Source organism: Cynoglossus semilaevis, chromosome 6, assembly GCF_000523025.1.
Source record: "Cynoglossus semilaevis isolate Cse_v1.0 chromosome 6, Cse_v1.0, whole genome shotgun sequence".
NCBI classification, from domain to species: Eukaryota; Metazoa; Chordata; class Actinopteri; order Pleuronectiformes; family Cynoglossidae; genus Cynoglossus; species Cynoglossus semilaevis.
The window spans coordinates 8970072-8986739 of record NC_024312.1 but is presented as its reverse complement, the minus strand read 5'-3'; the positions used below and the strand labels follow the sequence as shown (position 1 = coordinate 8986739).

Sequence of the window (16668 nt, the reverse complement as noted above, 5' to 3'; positions counted from 1 at the left end):
TCCCTTCTCCTCTGCCTTTCACGTCTCTGTGTTAGCAGGGCTTGTTTGTCCATGTCCACCAGCAACTGGTCGTGTTTCTCATCTGAGGGCCGTGAGACAGACATTAGCACGTATGTTACAGTAGATCCGTGTGTGTGTGTGTGTGTGTGTGTGTATATATGTGTATATGTATGTATGTGTATACACTGAGATGGGAGTCCACCAACCTACCCTCCAGTTTTTGTTTATGTCTTTGCAGTGCCTGCTCAGTCTGCTGCTGTTGGATCCAGGCGTTAAACTGCTCCCTCTGCTTCTGCATCCTGTCATAGTACTCCTTGTCCTCGCCCAGGAGACCACAGAGGGACACCTGCGCATCCTCGCCTTTGGTTTTTTTAAGGCGATCCGGATCATTCAGGTCGTACTCTCGTCGGGTGTAAGGCTGCTGGTAGTTGTCACGGAAGTTGACAATTTCCTTATTGATGGCTCGCTGCTTCTCTTCTTCTCTGATGTTCTGAATGAAAGCTATTCTGTTGTTGTGCCGCATTTGGGCTTCTGCAGTTTGTATAGAGACAGAACAATTGTTACAGATGCACACACTGAGTCCAGTGGTCATAGACATAGTTATACATGAGTCACTGTTTACAAAAAAATAGTAAGCTGTTAATAAAAATTGGTGCACATGCAAATATTTGTGATGGAACTTTATGGTTAGGGTCCACAACTGTGAACACAGAAAAGGCCGTTTTATAAAAACAAAAACCAAACCTTTTAGGCACTGAGTACAAACACATGATCTACTTCTACTGTCATTAGAAAACATCAGGAAAGTCACATCCTACTACATCCTACAAATGCAAGTGAAAGCTTTCAAAACCTGGCAAAAGTGAATGTGTCACTAACTCTGCTGACTTTTTGCTCATACTTTTCTTAAAAAAACTACGAAGACTAACTGTCACTCGCCATAAGCCATGGAGTTTTGATTTTCCTCATCTTCTTGTTTCTTCTTTTCCAGCATTTGAATATCCAGAGCCTGTTTGTCCACCTGTGAAACCAAGCAACAAAGGTTTGAGTACATACATTGACCTCTCTCCCACCCCCCGGCTACAGATGTTTGTCCCAACACATTTCATGTTCACCTATCTGTAAATTAAATAATATCAGGCAATGATGCACTTATCTCTAAAAGAATTTAGCATTTTAATTCATATTTGAGGATTTTTATTATTATTCTCTGTTCTATAAAGGAATATTTCAAATTTAATATAAGCTCAGCTCAGTTCTTTAACAACTAACAATGCTGTGATCGACACAATTTGATTCTATATTAACGTCTAGGTTAATTAAGAAGTTGTGTTTCTTTCCAAGGAATCTGCAACCACAATGGTTGGACAAAATTCTGTCAAACAATATTTTCTCAAACTTGTTGCAAGTTGTTGAAATAAAACATGATAAAATAAAACAAACAAAAAACAATAAAATGACTCTGTCAAATATGGAGTATTTTATGGTAAATGCGTCCATACCAATATCCATATTATGTAGAACAGTGGTTCTCAAACTGTACGCGAGCGCTATATAGTGGTACGCAGGGAAAATTCATATTTTCACATTTACATTTTCAACACATTTCACATTTTACATTTGAATAATGCACAATTAATACAACATTCAAACATAAACATCTTTATAAACATTTATAAACATCTCTCCTGTGTGGTGGAATCCAACCGGGGAGGCCTATGCTACTATATTCTAATGTTGGTCATCATGGTGGTACTCAGAGAGCTCTCAGGAGTTCTCAGGTGGTACAGAGTATAAAGTTTGTGAAACAACTGATGAAGAGGGTTTGACAGGTGAGAAATTCAGAGAGTTACACATTGGAACCTCTTATTTTGTGCATCTGCTGACAGTTTTTGGATTAGAAGTGGCCTTAAAGTATTTGATTCTCCCCTAATATGGCAGATAGAACTGGGGAAACACATCACGTTTTACTACAACTATAGTATTTGTAACTCCATACATTACACGTTACGTGTTGAAGTTAGGGACTTAAGGTGAATTTCGTTATGGGTTAGGGTCGTTGTTAATAGTTAATGTGAGGACCAATAAGATCAGGCACTAACAGATGTGTCCTGTGACAGAAAATCGTTAAACTGATCTAACACAAGAACCCGGGCTAACGGGCTATCCCTCACCCCGATGGTTCTCCACTTTTCATTGAAAATCCTCTCCCGTCTCTCGACCTCAGCCCGACGGCGTCTCTGGACGCCCGCTCTCTCCATACGGTCTGCGATGTGTTCAACGTCGTCCATTCTGATGACGAGTGTGTCGAACCTTAACCTATCTCTGATGGTTCGTTCTCTTTTTCTTCAACTTCCTCTTCCGCCTCACGGTAAAATGTTCCCTAATACTAAACATGAGCGCACATTTGAGCGACGTTCTCGTAACATCAAAGGACAGCCATGCCCCACGCGTTCTTTTATGTCAGAAGACCTCCTGCTGCTCAACACACTGGTTGCTTGGCAACCGGATGTTCGAAAACCTTCCCGTATTTAAAGTATTGAAATTAAATTTTCCAAAGCTCTTTTACCGTAATTTGAAAGCTTGGGTTTTTATATTTTCAAACAGGCAAAGTTTACAAGTGTAAAAACTTCCTGTCAGCAATTAATTATTCCACGCAATTTCGCCCATTTCTCCTTATTGTTACAACACTGCCTGCTGCTGTGCCATACCAACTTCTCCAGTGACTCCTATTGGATGCTCCACCAATCATACATACAGCTTCTCTCAGCTCACAGTCAAATGTGTATTGTTTTAACATTCTATGGTTTCATATTGTGATGCTCAAACTGATTAATTGGGTCAGTCCCATTTTGATATAGCCCAGTTTACATAGTGTACATAAGGTGGGTTACTAAAATATAGACAGAGCATGAATTAGCACTGCCATTCCAATGCATGAAATCAAAACAACTGATGAAGGATGATGATTGAATATCTTTATTTTGGAAAGTATTTATTTTGTTCCCTCATAGTCACTTAATAATTCAGGGCTGATAAACGCCCCAGCAATTACATCCACACAGGACATTAAACAACTTCTCAACATTCTTCTCCCAATTACTATTTTAATTTTTATAATTAGCAGATTTAGTTATTTCCGCTAACAGAGAATTGCATATGTAGCGAAACAGACACTTTAAAAGGGTTTAATTATGTTTTGGATTTCCCATCTATGGCCAGAACATTCTCGTATTAGGAGTTTGCTGTCTTTAATCTCCAGACACCTCTTCGTTTGTCGATTTTTCAGTTCTTTGCCCTGGAGCAAAAATTATTCTTATCAGTGCTACTTCACATTTCACCAACATCAATCTTCTCATTTAGACATATTCATTTATTTTCTACTGCCTAATCACTTTTAGGATCGCAGAGGCTCTGGAGATTTCAAAAGTGATCGACCCTGGGTCAAACACGTACAGTAAAAAGTAACCATTCATGGTTACCTGAGTGAAGCTCCAGTATATTCCCATGCCTTTCTCTGTTGCCTCTTTGCAGTTGTGAAGACCAGGCTCATTCTCCTTATTGCCAGAGTCTGTTAAACAACGGTTGTCGTTGTACTTGTGGGACTTGATGCCACCGATGTAGAGCTCTCCAGTCGTACGGTAGTATGTGTACTGGAGACAAAATAAGTCTGGGCAGCTTATGTCTTCAACAACGATAAAACTACTTTGATTATACTCAGACTTCAACCTTCACCAACCTGAGGTCCATAGTAGTAGCAGCCGAAGGCGATCGGTGTGTGACCTGGCACTGGTCCCTGGTCCAAACACATGTTGGTGTCAAGATTCTTCATCTGTCGGATGGATTTAATCACATCTTAGTCCAAATACTGGAGCACTTTATTTATACTAAATATGGTTATATTATATATTATTATACTGCACTGCATAATTCTTTATATATTATTTTATATAATTCTTTATGTACTGCCATGTTGTAATGCAGTAAACTAACCTTACCCCTCCATAGCCCAATATGTTGTCCCAGGTATCTAACTTGGGGTACACGTTTTCAAGGTACCACTTGAAGGGTTTACACTTCAACCTCTCTCTGAGCTTTTTCCTCTCAGATATATCACCAATGTCAATCCCGTGATTCTGCAGAGGTCAAAAAAAAAAAAAAATTCAAGCACTGCATTTATTGTATAACATACTGAAAAGGCAGTCCTATTTTATACATTTAAATATTGTTTTCATATTTACAATATAAAATTGTATCTTATCTCTATGGTGTATTTTTACCTCAAATGGAAGGTTCCAAGCCAGGTTGATGTTGTGTTTGTAATCATCCATCCATATTTCTGCTACTCTTAGGGCATTTCTCTTCATAATAAGACTAAGGTCAGGCATGTAAGGTTTGTGGTTCCTCTCTATGTGCGCGATCTTAGAGCATGGAACCACTTCAACGCTGCCTCCACATGTCCACACCTGTATGAGTGGAATAAAACACAAATCACCAGTCACTACTGCAGAGAAAAAGGAAAACCTGAAAACAAAACCTTGGATCAAGAAGAAGGAATAAAAGTAGACTACAGGGCCGTGTAAGGGAAGTAAATGTTTCTAATAATTCTAATTTAAACACAATCATGTTTGCTTTTGTACTCACCCTGACAGAGCACTTTTATTCTGCTCTCAGAGCTTCTAACTGTGTTGTTTCCTCCATTTCTAATGGACTGTCTGTGTTCATTGGTCTATGCTAAACCTATGTTTTTCATCATCATGTCACATTCAGGGGTCATGGACTCACACGTATTCCCAGTTCCACATTTTCTCCACCATACACTTTCATCCCTTCATCAAGGACACCGATTTCCCCTAAAAATTTCCTGTCAGCAACAAAGATTCCCATCACTGATGGACTCCTGGAAATAGTAGGAAAAATGTGTCACATCAGACACTACACTGAGTTTACAGCAAATACTAATTAACCTGTCAGAAGCATGCTTTTTTTCTTAAACCCACATGAACCACGTCATTGTTTTTAGCTGATCACAAAGACAACATGATTTGTTTTCTACTTACTTCCCCGGCAGTGAGCTGTCATTGAGCTGGTAATACTCAGGAGTAAAACTCTCATACATGCACCACAAAGCCCAGTCAAAGGCATGTGCAGCTGGAAGATACTGAATAACCTTGAGGTCATCAAAGTTGACTTTGTCAAACACTGGGGAGACCACCACGGTTCGGTCGGCTTTGATTTGCGTGAGCAAAGGCTCCGCCCTACGGGCGTAGAACAAGTTATTAAACAGGTGCGTAAAGAGTCCACTTTTGCTCAATCCTTTTGTTTTGTTTTGTTTTTTGACCAAAGCATGTCAATAACATTTCACTTTGACATTAAACACATTACACATTTAGCATAAAATGAACATATTGTGTTCCCTCTAAATCTGTGCCATTGGGTCATACAAAGGTCATACTAGGTGTGATTCTGCACAGGACAGTTGATATGACTGCTCTAAAAATAAATAAATAAATAAAAGTACAAAAATGACAGGTGCAGAAAAATTCTTACCACAGCTCATGAACTTCAATGTGAGCATCGAGGATGGCAACCACCTCAGCAGTGGCAGCTCTCCATCCTGAGGCTCTGGCATGAGCAAGGCCCAGCTGCTCCTTGTGCTTCACTCTGACGACTTTCAGAGTTGGCTTTTCTTGCTCAAGTGACTTCACATACACATCGAGATCCCCTTTCAGGTTTTCTGAAACGGAATCAAACCAACATGAACCTATGTGGCGAGTCCCCTCTAATGTCCCTTTGTCAAGGTTTTGAAGAAAATCCACTCACCATTAGAGCTATTGTCATCCACCAGTATGATCTCCTTCAGGAGACGTTTAGGAGTGCGGTCAATAATGCTGCGAAGAGCTCTTTTTATGACAGACAGGGCTTCATCCAGGTAGATCAACACCACTCCAAGACTGGGCAGGTCTTTGGGATAACTCTTTCCAACACACCTAGAACCAGATTATGTTTGTGGTCTTCTTACTTTGAGCACTAGCTGCATGATATGTGTTGTAACCATAAAAGATTAACCTTGGATCCCTGGTGTCTGGAAGAACTCTGTCCAGAGGAAGTTGATCACTAAGAAAAACATTGTAGCCATACTTCTGGAAAAGAGACTCTGCCTCTCTTTGGTCGTCTTCAGACAAATTCTCACCCCACTCCTTGAACAAGGCAGAGTCTGGGTACAGTTTATTTGACTTTTTGGCCACAGCTGCTTTTTGGTTCTCGTGGATTTTGGTGTCAGGTTGTACGTTTTGGTCAGGCTGGACTGGTGTGCGCTGTTCCACTTCTGCAGCTTTTACTCGTTTTTCTCGTTCATCTTCAAGAATTTTCTGTAATTGATCCTGTTTTTGCCCAAGAACTTCCAACACCATGACTTGGAATTAAAAAAAAGATTTTAATAGGAATGATTTATGTAAAGCATTTCTGTTTCAGGTCTATTCTAGCTCATTCCATGCTTGTGCTGCATTGTTGCAAAATGAATTATTATTAGTCATATGACTTAGACTTTACCCATGGAGAAACTCGAAGATACAATATTTTATTAAAAGTTATTCAGATTGCTTACTTCCTGAACAGAAGTTTTCAAATAGGTATCAGCTTGATTTAGAATTTTACAAAGTAAAATGATAAACCGTGTTATCACTGACTGAACTAGTGATATAAAAACACATTAATGTATGTACTAGTACTAAATTAGTACTAGTACTAAGTATACACTCACGTAGACGGCTGATACGTTCCTCCAGTTCAGAAAACGTCTTGATCATTGGCTTTGTACTCAGCCCTTGTTCAGTCTCTTGTATAAGAAACAGACTCAAGTTGAAAAGAAGCCCAATCCCTATCAGAATAAAAGCTGACCGTTTTAGCAACGCCCTTCTCATTTTGACAAAGTCTGAGAATCAAACTTCAGAGCACAGAAACTTTTAAGGGGACTGAACTGACTGTCAGAGGCCAGGGCAAGAGATGGTCATGGTCAGATTTGAGATCAGGTGCAGCTGCCTTTGATTAGTGCAGGAGGGGGAGATCATCTGAGCACAGCTACTCCAATCACTGAATCAGTTTCATTAATCCTACAACTCTCAGAATTCCATTTGGTCTGGTGAGAGACTGGGAGGAACCTAGTGGCAGAAAGTGGCAACATGGGCATCTCTTTTTATTTATACTTTATATAAACTATATATTTTATGAGTATATTTGTATTTTTGTTTATTTGGTTATTATTTATGAGATTTTGCAAATTCCTAACAAATTCCTAACTATGACCCTACTTCGTCCTCTTGGGGTTATGGAATATACATGACGTCGAATCCGAACGTAAACCCGTATGACCCCCCGGGTCATATTCACTCGTTTTACTAGACAAACACGAATAATACCACTTTATGTCCAGTAGATGGCATAGTCACACAAATATTGACTCCAAAATCGTTACCGGTTATTAGGACAAAAGGATATAATGTGTTAATGCTAATGAGGAGTGTACGGATATTTGTCTGCATACATTCAAGGAGTAGCAAGAAATGTACTAAATGTAGCTTTTTGTGTATAGTAATATGGCTATGTGTGTTGCAATGAACGGATTTTATAAAGTGAATATTACAGTTTGAAACTGTGATATAACTGATATTTGCATTATTCAGGAACAACAATTATTAAAAACTAGACAAATATATAAGTGAACATTTTTTTGAATTGGCAGTTTATATATGTGCTCTGTCATTGTCATAGAGGTTTCATATGTCGGACTAAGAGAGAAAATGTTGTGGCCTTTTAATAAAGGTTGACAGATATGGGACACAGCAGTGAGGAGTTGGGGAGGGGGTCCCATTGTGAGTCACAGATAGGAAAGAATTAATGTGGCAGAAAGTAGCTGCTCTCGTTTATATGTTTCTTATATCTCCAGTTGATTCTCATACTGTTATCCAGCCAGCCATCCATCCATCCATCATCCATCCATCCATCAGCCATCCATCCATCCAGTTCAGGGTTACAAGGTGAGCTGTACTCAAACCCAGCAGGCATTACTTTTCTCCTATTGGCCAAATGTCAAGTCAACACAATAATGCTATTATACGCTCTGAGTTGGTTGTACTTTGACAGTCAGGTTTGTTTGTTATCGATAACAGTTACACTAAGCCTCATCCTTCACTGATTCTTCTATGTTGTTGTCTTGTATGTAATGTTTTCTACAAGCCCTGGCCTAAATCCCTTCGATTTGAAGACTTCGATCAGTGCATGCCATTAAATCTCAAGGAGCTGGAAAGACCTCCACATCACATGTATGTTTTTTTGTTGTTTTTTTTTTTTTTGGCAGAAACTACAACCTAATTGCTAAAATAGTCTGCTATTTGTTAAAATAACATCGATTTTATATTTTTCTATAAAATCAAACATTTAAAATTTCTATATTTCTTTAATTTCTAATCTAAATATCCGTATCTACATTCATTTATGTATTATAGATAGATTTATATATTTATTAATGTAGGACACGAATTTAAGCAAAAATCCATTTTAGATTAGTGTTTTACGGCTGTATGCAGTTTTCTGCGCCGCCACTAACGCTGCTCATACGCAATCTCTGGATAGGTGGTTACCATGGTTACTGGGTCACATGCGTGGGTTTCCTGTAGCCAGCAGCAGCAGAAGATGCTCGGACCAAAAATCCACAGCCATTTTCATTCCCTGCTGCAGATAGCTGACTGCTGACTGGGCGGCCTGACGACATCCGTCTGAAGGAACTGGTCCTTTTGAATTTCCCCCTCACAGTCCAACTGCGTGTTTTTGATTCGTTTAATTTCTCAGCAAACCGGTGTAATCAACATCATTAGATTGATCACAGGAATGAGTATAGAAATCCCTGAAGGACTGACGGAGCTGTTACAGAGCTTTACCGTGGAAGTTTTAAGGAACCAGCCCAGGGATTTGCTCGAGTTTGCCTTACAGTACTTCACCCAGCTGAAGGACCGTGAGACCAAAGAGGCCTCCTTCGGCAATGACCAGAATTCGGCCCCGAGACCTGGGAAAGCGGTCAATTTCATTGACGAGGCCATGCAGATCGACTCGGAGAACGGAGAGGAGGACGATGAGGACGACGACGACGACGACGACGACGAATTCACAGGTAGAACAACGGGCACACGTCATGGAAACGCAGATTATAATGTATCGATGAACTGTGTGTGTGTGTGTGTGTGCAGTAGAAAACACAAGGATGCTTCAGTGAGCGACACCTTTCTCCATCCACCCTGTCATTGGCCATATATGGTCATACAGAGGCTCAACGCTGCTCAATGAACGTCTCCATCACTGTAGAGATGTCTTGATAGAAACAGCAATTTAAAAAATAGCATAAAAGTAAAAGGCAGGCTGCATTTCCCTTTTTATAATATTTGTTCCTTTATGTTGTATTTTCAGTGGATAGCAGCATGTGCAGGCCTATTGGGCCTACCTTGATAATAATAATAATAATAATAATATATATATATATATATATATACATATATATATATATAAACAGTTTCTGATATAAACCGCTAAACTGAGCTAACATAAATACATGCATCTTTGCACATTGAATATCTGTTTGTATGGCTATATTTTTCATAAGGACCATTGCTTGATTGCCATAAATTGCAGAGAGTAGTAGCATAGCAACCCAGAGCTGTGGCTCAGCATCCCAATGAGTTTCAGGGTCTGCTCTACAACACTGACTGCACTGCTTACATAAGCCGTCTCTTTAGCCTTATACTAATAAACATTCTAATTCCTTGATTGCATAACCTCCTACGTTCTATGTTCTTTTCATATAATAAAATTGTAATCAGCATCCTCCCTGTACAACCGTGTCAGGATCTCCTCCCATCTTATGTATATTTCATAGCAGGCCATTGTGTTAAATGGATGGAGTTGTTTTTTGTTTTTTTTTGTTATATTTAAATATAATTCACAGAAGCAACCTTCAAAGCAGCTGTGATTATTGTAATTTTTATTCCAAATAAATATGGAATTACATCATTCTCTACCCACTGTGTTTCCACAGCAGTGGCCACAAACACAATATTTTGTCAATGAAAATAATGTCACTGTAAAGCAGATTCACACTACAGTGCATGTTAACCTGATTGTTGTTCTTTTTTATTCTTTCACAGCACCGGTAATTAACAGGTTCATCAGAAGAGCATCAGGTGAGTTGTTTCTCTCAAAAATGGACTGTTTTCTACTGAAATGGTGACACTGAGGAGGCTGAAAACTTTGTACTTGTTTTCTTTTCCATTCTATTTTTGTCAAAACAGTAAACAGTTTTTCTGGTTTAACTGTTGAGGGTTAGTGTTGAGATTGGATGAGCTGCTGACTTCTAATAGCTAAGATATTGGCTATCTATTCACATGTCTGACTTTTATGTTAAACATAATGATATCTACTGGTAGACAAGCAGATCCACTGCTGTTTTCAACATAGACCACAAACTACAACTGCAAACTACAAAAGTTATAGTTAAACAATCTTAAACAAACAAAAAACGTGGCATATTTTCCAGAAGTTTCTGTCTCAGTGGTTTCTGCTTTAGGTGTTGTCAGAAGTTGAACAGTCTCCCGTGCTGTTTGTTTCCCAACTTGTGCTTTACTGTGAATAAATATTACCATTTTCATGGTTGCATTCTGCTGCTGTAGTTAGCGTTCGTGTCTTGCTTCAAGGTCATCAGCTGATTTCTGTGCTAAGACAAAAGGCTTTTTGTATAATGCTGTGCACAAATGAGCAAACATACTGATATGCTCTAGGTCATTGTTTCCCAAAGACTGGGTTGCGACCCTCAGGTGGGTCGCAAGAAATTTTTTTTTTGGGATGTCTTGCATCATGTTTCCCAGAAGTTTACCAATAATGTCTATTGACTTGAGTCGCGATGGTTGTGATGTTGTGATGTGACTTTTAAAATATGTGTCCCCAGAAAAATAAGTTTGGAAACTGCTTTTGGTTAATTGCTAACATTATATTAGCGATTGGATTAAATATTATTGTGAATATTATTGTTTTGCTTGTATATATGCCTAGTTATAGTACGAGGACATGTCAGGGGTGTACCCTGACTTTTTTTCCAATGTCTTTTGGGAATGGGTTCAGCTTCCCATGTGACCTTTTTAAAGGACAATTTGAAGAAAAATAAAATACCTTGTCTCAAACCAAATGTTATCTTAATGGCAGTGTCTACCATTTATAGTTCAAAATATGAAATCATCTCTAATAAAAGCCATAAAAAGTAATAGGTACAGAAATTGACTTACTGTATGTTAAAATGTTGGTGTAACTGGATGGAAGTTGGGGCAAAAATTGATGTGGTGAAATGCTTCAAAAAACATTGTACCATTGTGAAACAATGCATCGTGAATCCATTAAAAATCGATTGTTTTGAATCAATCGTTAGATGTATAACAGTTATTGCACTGGACATCTAAATATGTTACATTTTTAATTCATAACTAAACAGTATTTACAACAATGACTCCAGACAGTTACCCTTTTTTGGCCTTTTTTGGCCCACGTCTGGTACACGACACTTGAACTGGATTATGTGATGGAAAAGAAAGGCATCTGGCCACAACATTGTAGCATGTCAAATACTGTATAGCCAAACATGAGACAATATTAAATTCTTTAAGAATACTTGCCCACATTTACAATTTTTCTTGTGGTCCATTTAAGGTTACATTGTTTTCATTATTTGAAATCAGGCAGTGGTGCAGTATAACCCAAATTATAGCAAATGTGCATACCTGCTTTGTAAGATGAACTGTGAAAAAAGAGAGTTGAACTACTGTAGTTGTGACTGTCATCATCATCATCATCGTCATCATCAGTTTGCTGTACTGTGTCTTGCAGTCTGTGCTGAGGCATTCAATCCTGATGAAGATGAGGAAGATAAAGAGCCATGGGTAGGCCGAGAATTCTGTTCAATAATTCTGTTCTGTTGAGTAAGCTGCCATAAATTTGACAATGAGTGCAGTTCCTTTCTTGGTTTACGGTAATGTCCATGTCTTATATCTGTAGGTGACCCATCCAAAAACTGATGAGCAGAGACAGAGACTACAGGAAGCATGTAGAGACATTCTCCTGTTCAAGAATTTGGACCCTGTAAGTAGATGATTGCATTAGTGCTGTGTTGTCCTCCAGTTTATTCTCTGCCAGCTATTAAATTACACAAAGGGAAACATGGCCCGGGGCCTGGAGCTTTTTGTCAGCATCTCTGTACCGCACTCCGCATGTTTTTGTGTTAGTTATAACAACACAATCAACGCTTCACAGCCAGTTACTTCAGTGTGTTTTTTGTAATGTTGAGATTTTATGCCTGCTGTACAGGAGGAGATGTCCTCTGTTCTGGATGCCATGTTTGAGAAGTTCTGCACAGACGGCGAGCACATAATTGATCAAGATGATGATGGGGACAATTTTTATGTCATTGAAAGGTGAGTTGAAACAGTAAACAAAACAACTTACTTTTATAATAGAAAATATTGTTATGCAGCACTGGTGAAAGTTATTTAAGTTATTTAAAATATGTGCAAATATTCACTGGAGTTGTGTCTCTGTTCTACTCATGGTGGTTTCAGAAGAAGTGTGTCTTTATAGTGTTTTTATTTTCACTGACTGACATTTTTAAATGAATTTCCAGTGGCATGTTTAACATCTATGTGAAAGTGGACGGCACAGAGAAGCTCGTGGGCTGCTATGACAACAGAGGCAGCTTTGGAGAACTAGCGTTGATGTACAACACGCCCAGGGCGGCCACTATCATCGCAGTCTCGCCCGGAGCCCTTTGGTGCCTGGTAAATAGATTAATAAATGTTGGCTCCATGATGCATTGCAGAAATTGATCAAACATCACTGAACCAGTATTAGTAACACAAAAACAACGAGGTTGATAATTGGTCAAATTGAGTATTCAATATAACCTCAGTGCTTTTGACCATTTGTAATACTCTTTTTTTTTACTTTTTACTAAACTGATTTGACTCTGACCAACACAGACCTAAGTTTGATATACAACTTATTCTATATAATTGTGTGTTAAGCAAAGTAGTTTAACCCTTAGAGGGTACCCCAGGGGTAGGTTACACCGCTAAAAGGCTTTGATAACGGTAGATTTTTTTAAAAAGATTTGATAGTTTTTACTGCAACATGGTCAAACTAGTAAAATCAAAGTTGACTCAAAATCAGGGCAGTGATTTTGCCACAATGTCTTTGATGTCTACAGTGATATTGGATGAAAAAAAAAAACAGAGAAGCCGAAGCATAATCAATATGCAAATAAATACTGCATGCAACATGCAAACAACACTGAAAAATTTGTACGTTATGCCACAACCACAAATTTAATAACTCAGCATAACAGAGATATCATGAGACAGACCAGGAGTCAATTTCAGCTAAGATGGCATTGATTTTTAATGTCCGAGGGTAAAAAAAAAAAAGACAACACAAGACACAACAATACATAGTTTTTTTGTTTTGTTTTTTAAGATGAAAAAGACTTTTTTAATTAGACATTTCTGGTCAGTAGGTTCTGAGGCCAGTGTGTGCATGAACAGGGCAGTTTGGACGAGAAACAGAGACCTTTTTCAGTAGGCTAGGACAACCCAGGAGTTCCCAACCACTGCATGATGTCTAACAACACAAAAATAAAATAGTATTAGTAGTAAATTGTGGCGAAAAAAACTCGATCACTTCACTGAAATTGCAGCGTGTCTTCTTTCCTTTTTCTTTGTGTTCATCAGGATCGTCTGACATTCAGGAGGATCATAGTGAAGAACAATGCCAAGAAGAGGAAGCTCTACGAGGCGTTCATTGAAACGTTGCCATTGCTGACATCACTAGAGGTAAGTGGCAGAGTAACAGAGAAACTGTTAAGTGGGTTTTTTTTTTTGACCCATTGTGATTCGTATGTGTTTTTGTCCACAGCTCTCAGAGAGGATGAAGGTTGTGGATGTCCTATCTACCAAGGTCTACAATGACTCACAGCAGATCATTGCTCAGGTGACACTCTTTAAGGACGTGTATTGAAGTTTCTGTTTTAAATATAATGTATGTTCCATAGTTACTATATGACATTACGTTGGTATTTATTGTTTTGTTTGAACTGCTGTGTCTTCCAGGGTGATTTAGCAGATAGCTTCTACATTGTAGAGTCTGGTCAAGTTAGGATCACCATGAAAAGGAGCAGAGTAGGTTTGCCCATTTAAAGTGTATAACTCTAATACTGAAAATACATTAGGGGTTTGTGTGTTGATGGTTGTGTATTATTTATCAGACGAAAAAGGACCAAGAGGAAGAGGAAATGGATATTGCTACATGCTCACGGGGGCAGTATTTCGGAGAGTTGGCTCTTGTCACAAACAAGCCCAGAGCTGCATCTGCCTATGCTGTAGGCAGTGTCAAATGCTTGGGTAAATTATGATTAGTAATATTATTTTGATGCTATTTTCCTTCACTAACTTTTCTTTCAATCCTCTCTTTGTTGTTCTTGTCATGTTTCAGTTATGGACGTACAAGCATTTGAGAGACTGCTGGGCCCATGCATGGACATCATGAAGCGAAACATTGCTAACTACGAGGAGCAGCTCCTCACCCTGTTTGGAAGTAGCCCTGAACTTGAGCAACAGTGTGCCTACGATGACCTCCATGGACCATGAATCAGTGGATGAAAAAAAGGTTGTTTGTTTGTTTGTTTGTTTCCCTTTGTGATGACTAAAAAAAGGCTTTTCATAAAAGAAATGTGAATCCCCTTCACAAAGTTTGTGTCGTATCAACTCAACAGACAATGTTAGTCTTCTTTGAAGAGAGGTTGCCAGTATTATTGCTAGGCCAAAGCAAAGTTGCTGAAAGCTTGTTTAAGTACGTTGTGTCACTTCCCACATCACTGACCATAAATAAGAAATGCACTGGGCTGCCCTGTTGTAAAAGTAGGGCTTTACTAGTTTCATAGGTAACTTATTTTTTCACTTTCTTTGAACATCAAAAAACGTTTCCCGTAGAATCGATGCTTGTGCTTGCTTATGTCATTTCTGTTAATTATGATTCTCTTTATAGGGATATCAATAATAAGGATGATGCTGAACAAAACAAGATTGGACATGGTGTGATTGTCCAATAGGAGCCTAATTTCAGGCGTTAGCTTTGCTTTATAACCTTATCCTAGACATGGAAACGTGCTAAATGAACATGCCTTTCCTGTTAAGAAGATCGTAAACTCTTCAGGATTAGGTTTATTTGATCATGTTGTGTGATAATTGTAGAATACTTTTAAAGCATACTTCCATTCATAGTTTTTCTCTCGAAGTATTTCTTCTGTCCTTCCAGGACTCCTCTTTCAGCGACGTCACAAACGAGTAGCCACGTCCATTTCTTATATACAGTCAATTCCCTTTCCTCAAACCGAGTGTACATTTCACATATCAATGCCAGATGCATTAATTGTTGATACAATCAACACTTTTGTTTAAACTACTTATCTCACTGTGTTAAAGGTATGACAAAATCCTATACTGTTTGTGTTTCATTAACATTGTTTTTTTTTAATAGGAAAATGCCAAAGTAAATTTCCTGCTGGACAATTTTAAGCGAATATATTTGATCGTGTTTTCTAAACAGTGAAAAGGGGGCAAATACGAGTCTGTGCAAAAGTCACATTTTGGTCATAAATAAATGTAGATGTGACAGTACTTTCACATTTTTATCCATTTTGCATTCGTTTTTCACAAGATTTAATCAAGTGACTGTGTTTTCATTACCTGTGTTTCATTGTGTTTGTAGCTGCCAGGCAAATGTCATGCTTTAGCAAAAAAACAAAGAAAAAGATGGAAAACAAACAAAAGACAAAAAAGCAAAAACATACTTCAGAGAGATAATTGATAGTTTTGTAAGAATATTATACAACATGTTGCTGTAATATTTGAAAATGAGTATTTACTGTTATTGTAGAGGCCCATCATTATTTTATTAAGTTGCGCCATTAGACTGTAGCCATATTAGACAATGTCCTTTTGTGTCTGTCAGATTTAAGTCTGCTTCTGTGTCAGTGAACATGTATTATTATTATTATTATTATTATTATTATTGCTGTCTACCTCTGCCAAATACTTGTACTCTTCAGAAACACATAACCCGTCCCCACTCCCCTCTCACATTTAAAAGAAATAACTGACATTTTATGTGATTTTGCTGCAGCTTTAAGTCTTTAAAGCTGATATAACATTAAACATTACACATTTACTTATTTCACTCCTTTGTAAAGGTGAACCATTGATGACTTCTGAGGGCAATCACTGGAATGGTGGTAATGTGTGTTTCACTTTTCATGACAATAAAACATTTTTTATACATATGTTAAGTCACATTTGTTTTGCTACAGTAAAGCAGGGTTGTACAAAATGATATCAAATTCTATAAAATACAAATAAATGAGGATCACCTTCTTATGATACATAGGATTATAAATAGGATGAATTACAGCAGTGCATTTTTTTCTCACAAATGTATTTGGGGTTTTTTAAATGTTTTTTTTTATATGTAGTGTTGTGAAAGATATTACAATATTCTAAATATTTTGTTGAAGACACCCTTGCAAAATGTTGT

At 38.1% G+C, this 16668-nt stretch overlaps 3 protein-coding genes across 4 annotated transcripts in view; 1 reads left to right on the top strand and 2 right to left on the bottom strand.

The window, feature by feature from the left end:
* ribc2 (RIB43A domain with coiled-coils 2) overlaps positions 1-2422 on the bottom strand; it is a 5034-nt gene extending 2612 nt beyond the window's left edge. The window contains exons 1-4 of the mRNA XM_025056338.1: positions 2175-2422; positions 940-1021; positions 211-531; positions 6-82 (exon numbers count right to left, since the gene is read on the bottom strand). Coding sequence (XP_024912106.1) covers positions 6-82; positions 211-531; positions 940-1021; positions 2175-2291 — 597 coding nt within the window. The 5' untranslated portion in view covers positions 2292-2422. The remainder of the gene's footprint in view (positions 1-5; positions 83-210; positions 532-939; positions 1022-2174) is intronic.
* Positions 2423-2988: 566 nt separating this feature from the next.
* LOC103380033 (probable polypeptide N-acetylgalactosaminyltransferase 8) lies at positions 2989-7065 on the bottom strand. 2 transcript variants are annotated; one of them, XM_008311815.3, is made up of 11 exons: positions 6764-7058; positions 6070-6415; positions 5824-5990; positions 5551-5737; positions 5061-5258; positions 4786-4900; positions 4281-4466; positions 3999-4136; positions 3740-3832; positions 3483-3653; positions 2989-3298 (listed from the first exon to the last, which is right to left on the bottom strand). In XM_008311815.3, exons 1-11 carry the CDS (start codon positions 6921-6923, stop codon positions 3179-3181), a joined length of 1881 nt encoding a protein of 626 aa, XP_008310037.1. In that variant the 5' UTR covers positions 6924-7058; the 3' UTR covers positions 2989-3178. The 2 variants fall into 2 exon arrangements, with proteins under 2 accessions (XP_008310037.1, XP_016888337.1); XM_017032848.2 differs by lacking the exons at positions 2989-3298; positions 3483-3653 and having other exon boundaries at positions 3994-4136; positions 6764-7065.
* Positions 7066-7494: 429 nt separating this feature from the next.
* Positions 7495-16415, top strand: prkar2b (protein kinase cAMP-dependent type II regulatory subunit beta). The gene is made up of 11 exons (XM_008311814.3): positions 7495-9166; positions 10194-10229; positions 11920-11972; positions 12088-12171; positions 12397-12503; positions 12710-12863; positions 13812-13913; positions 13996-14070; positions 14190-14258; positions 14345-14480; positions 14572-16415. The coding sequence occupies exons 1-11, from the start codon at positions 8887-8889 to the stop codon at positions 14724-14726; spliced, it is 1251 nt and encodes a 416-aa protein (XP_008310036.1). The 5' UTR covers positions 7495-8886; the 3' UTR covers positions 14727-16415.
* Positions 16416-16668: the final 253 nt, after the last annotated feature.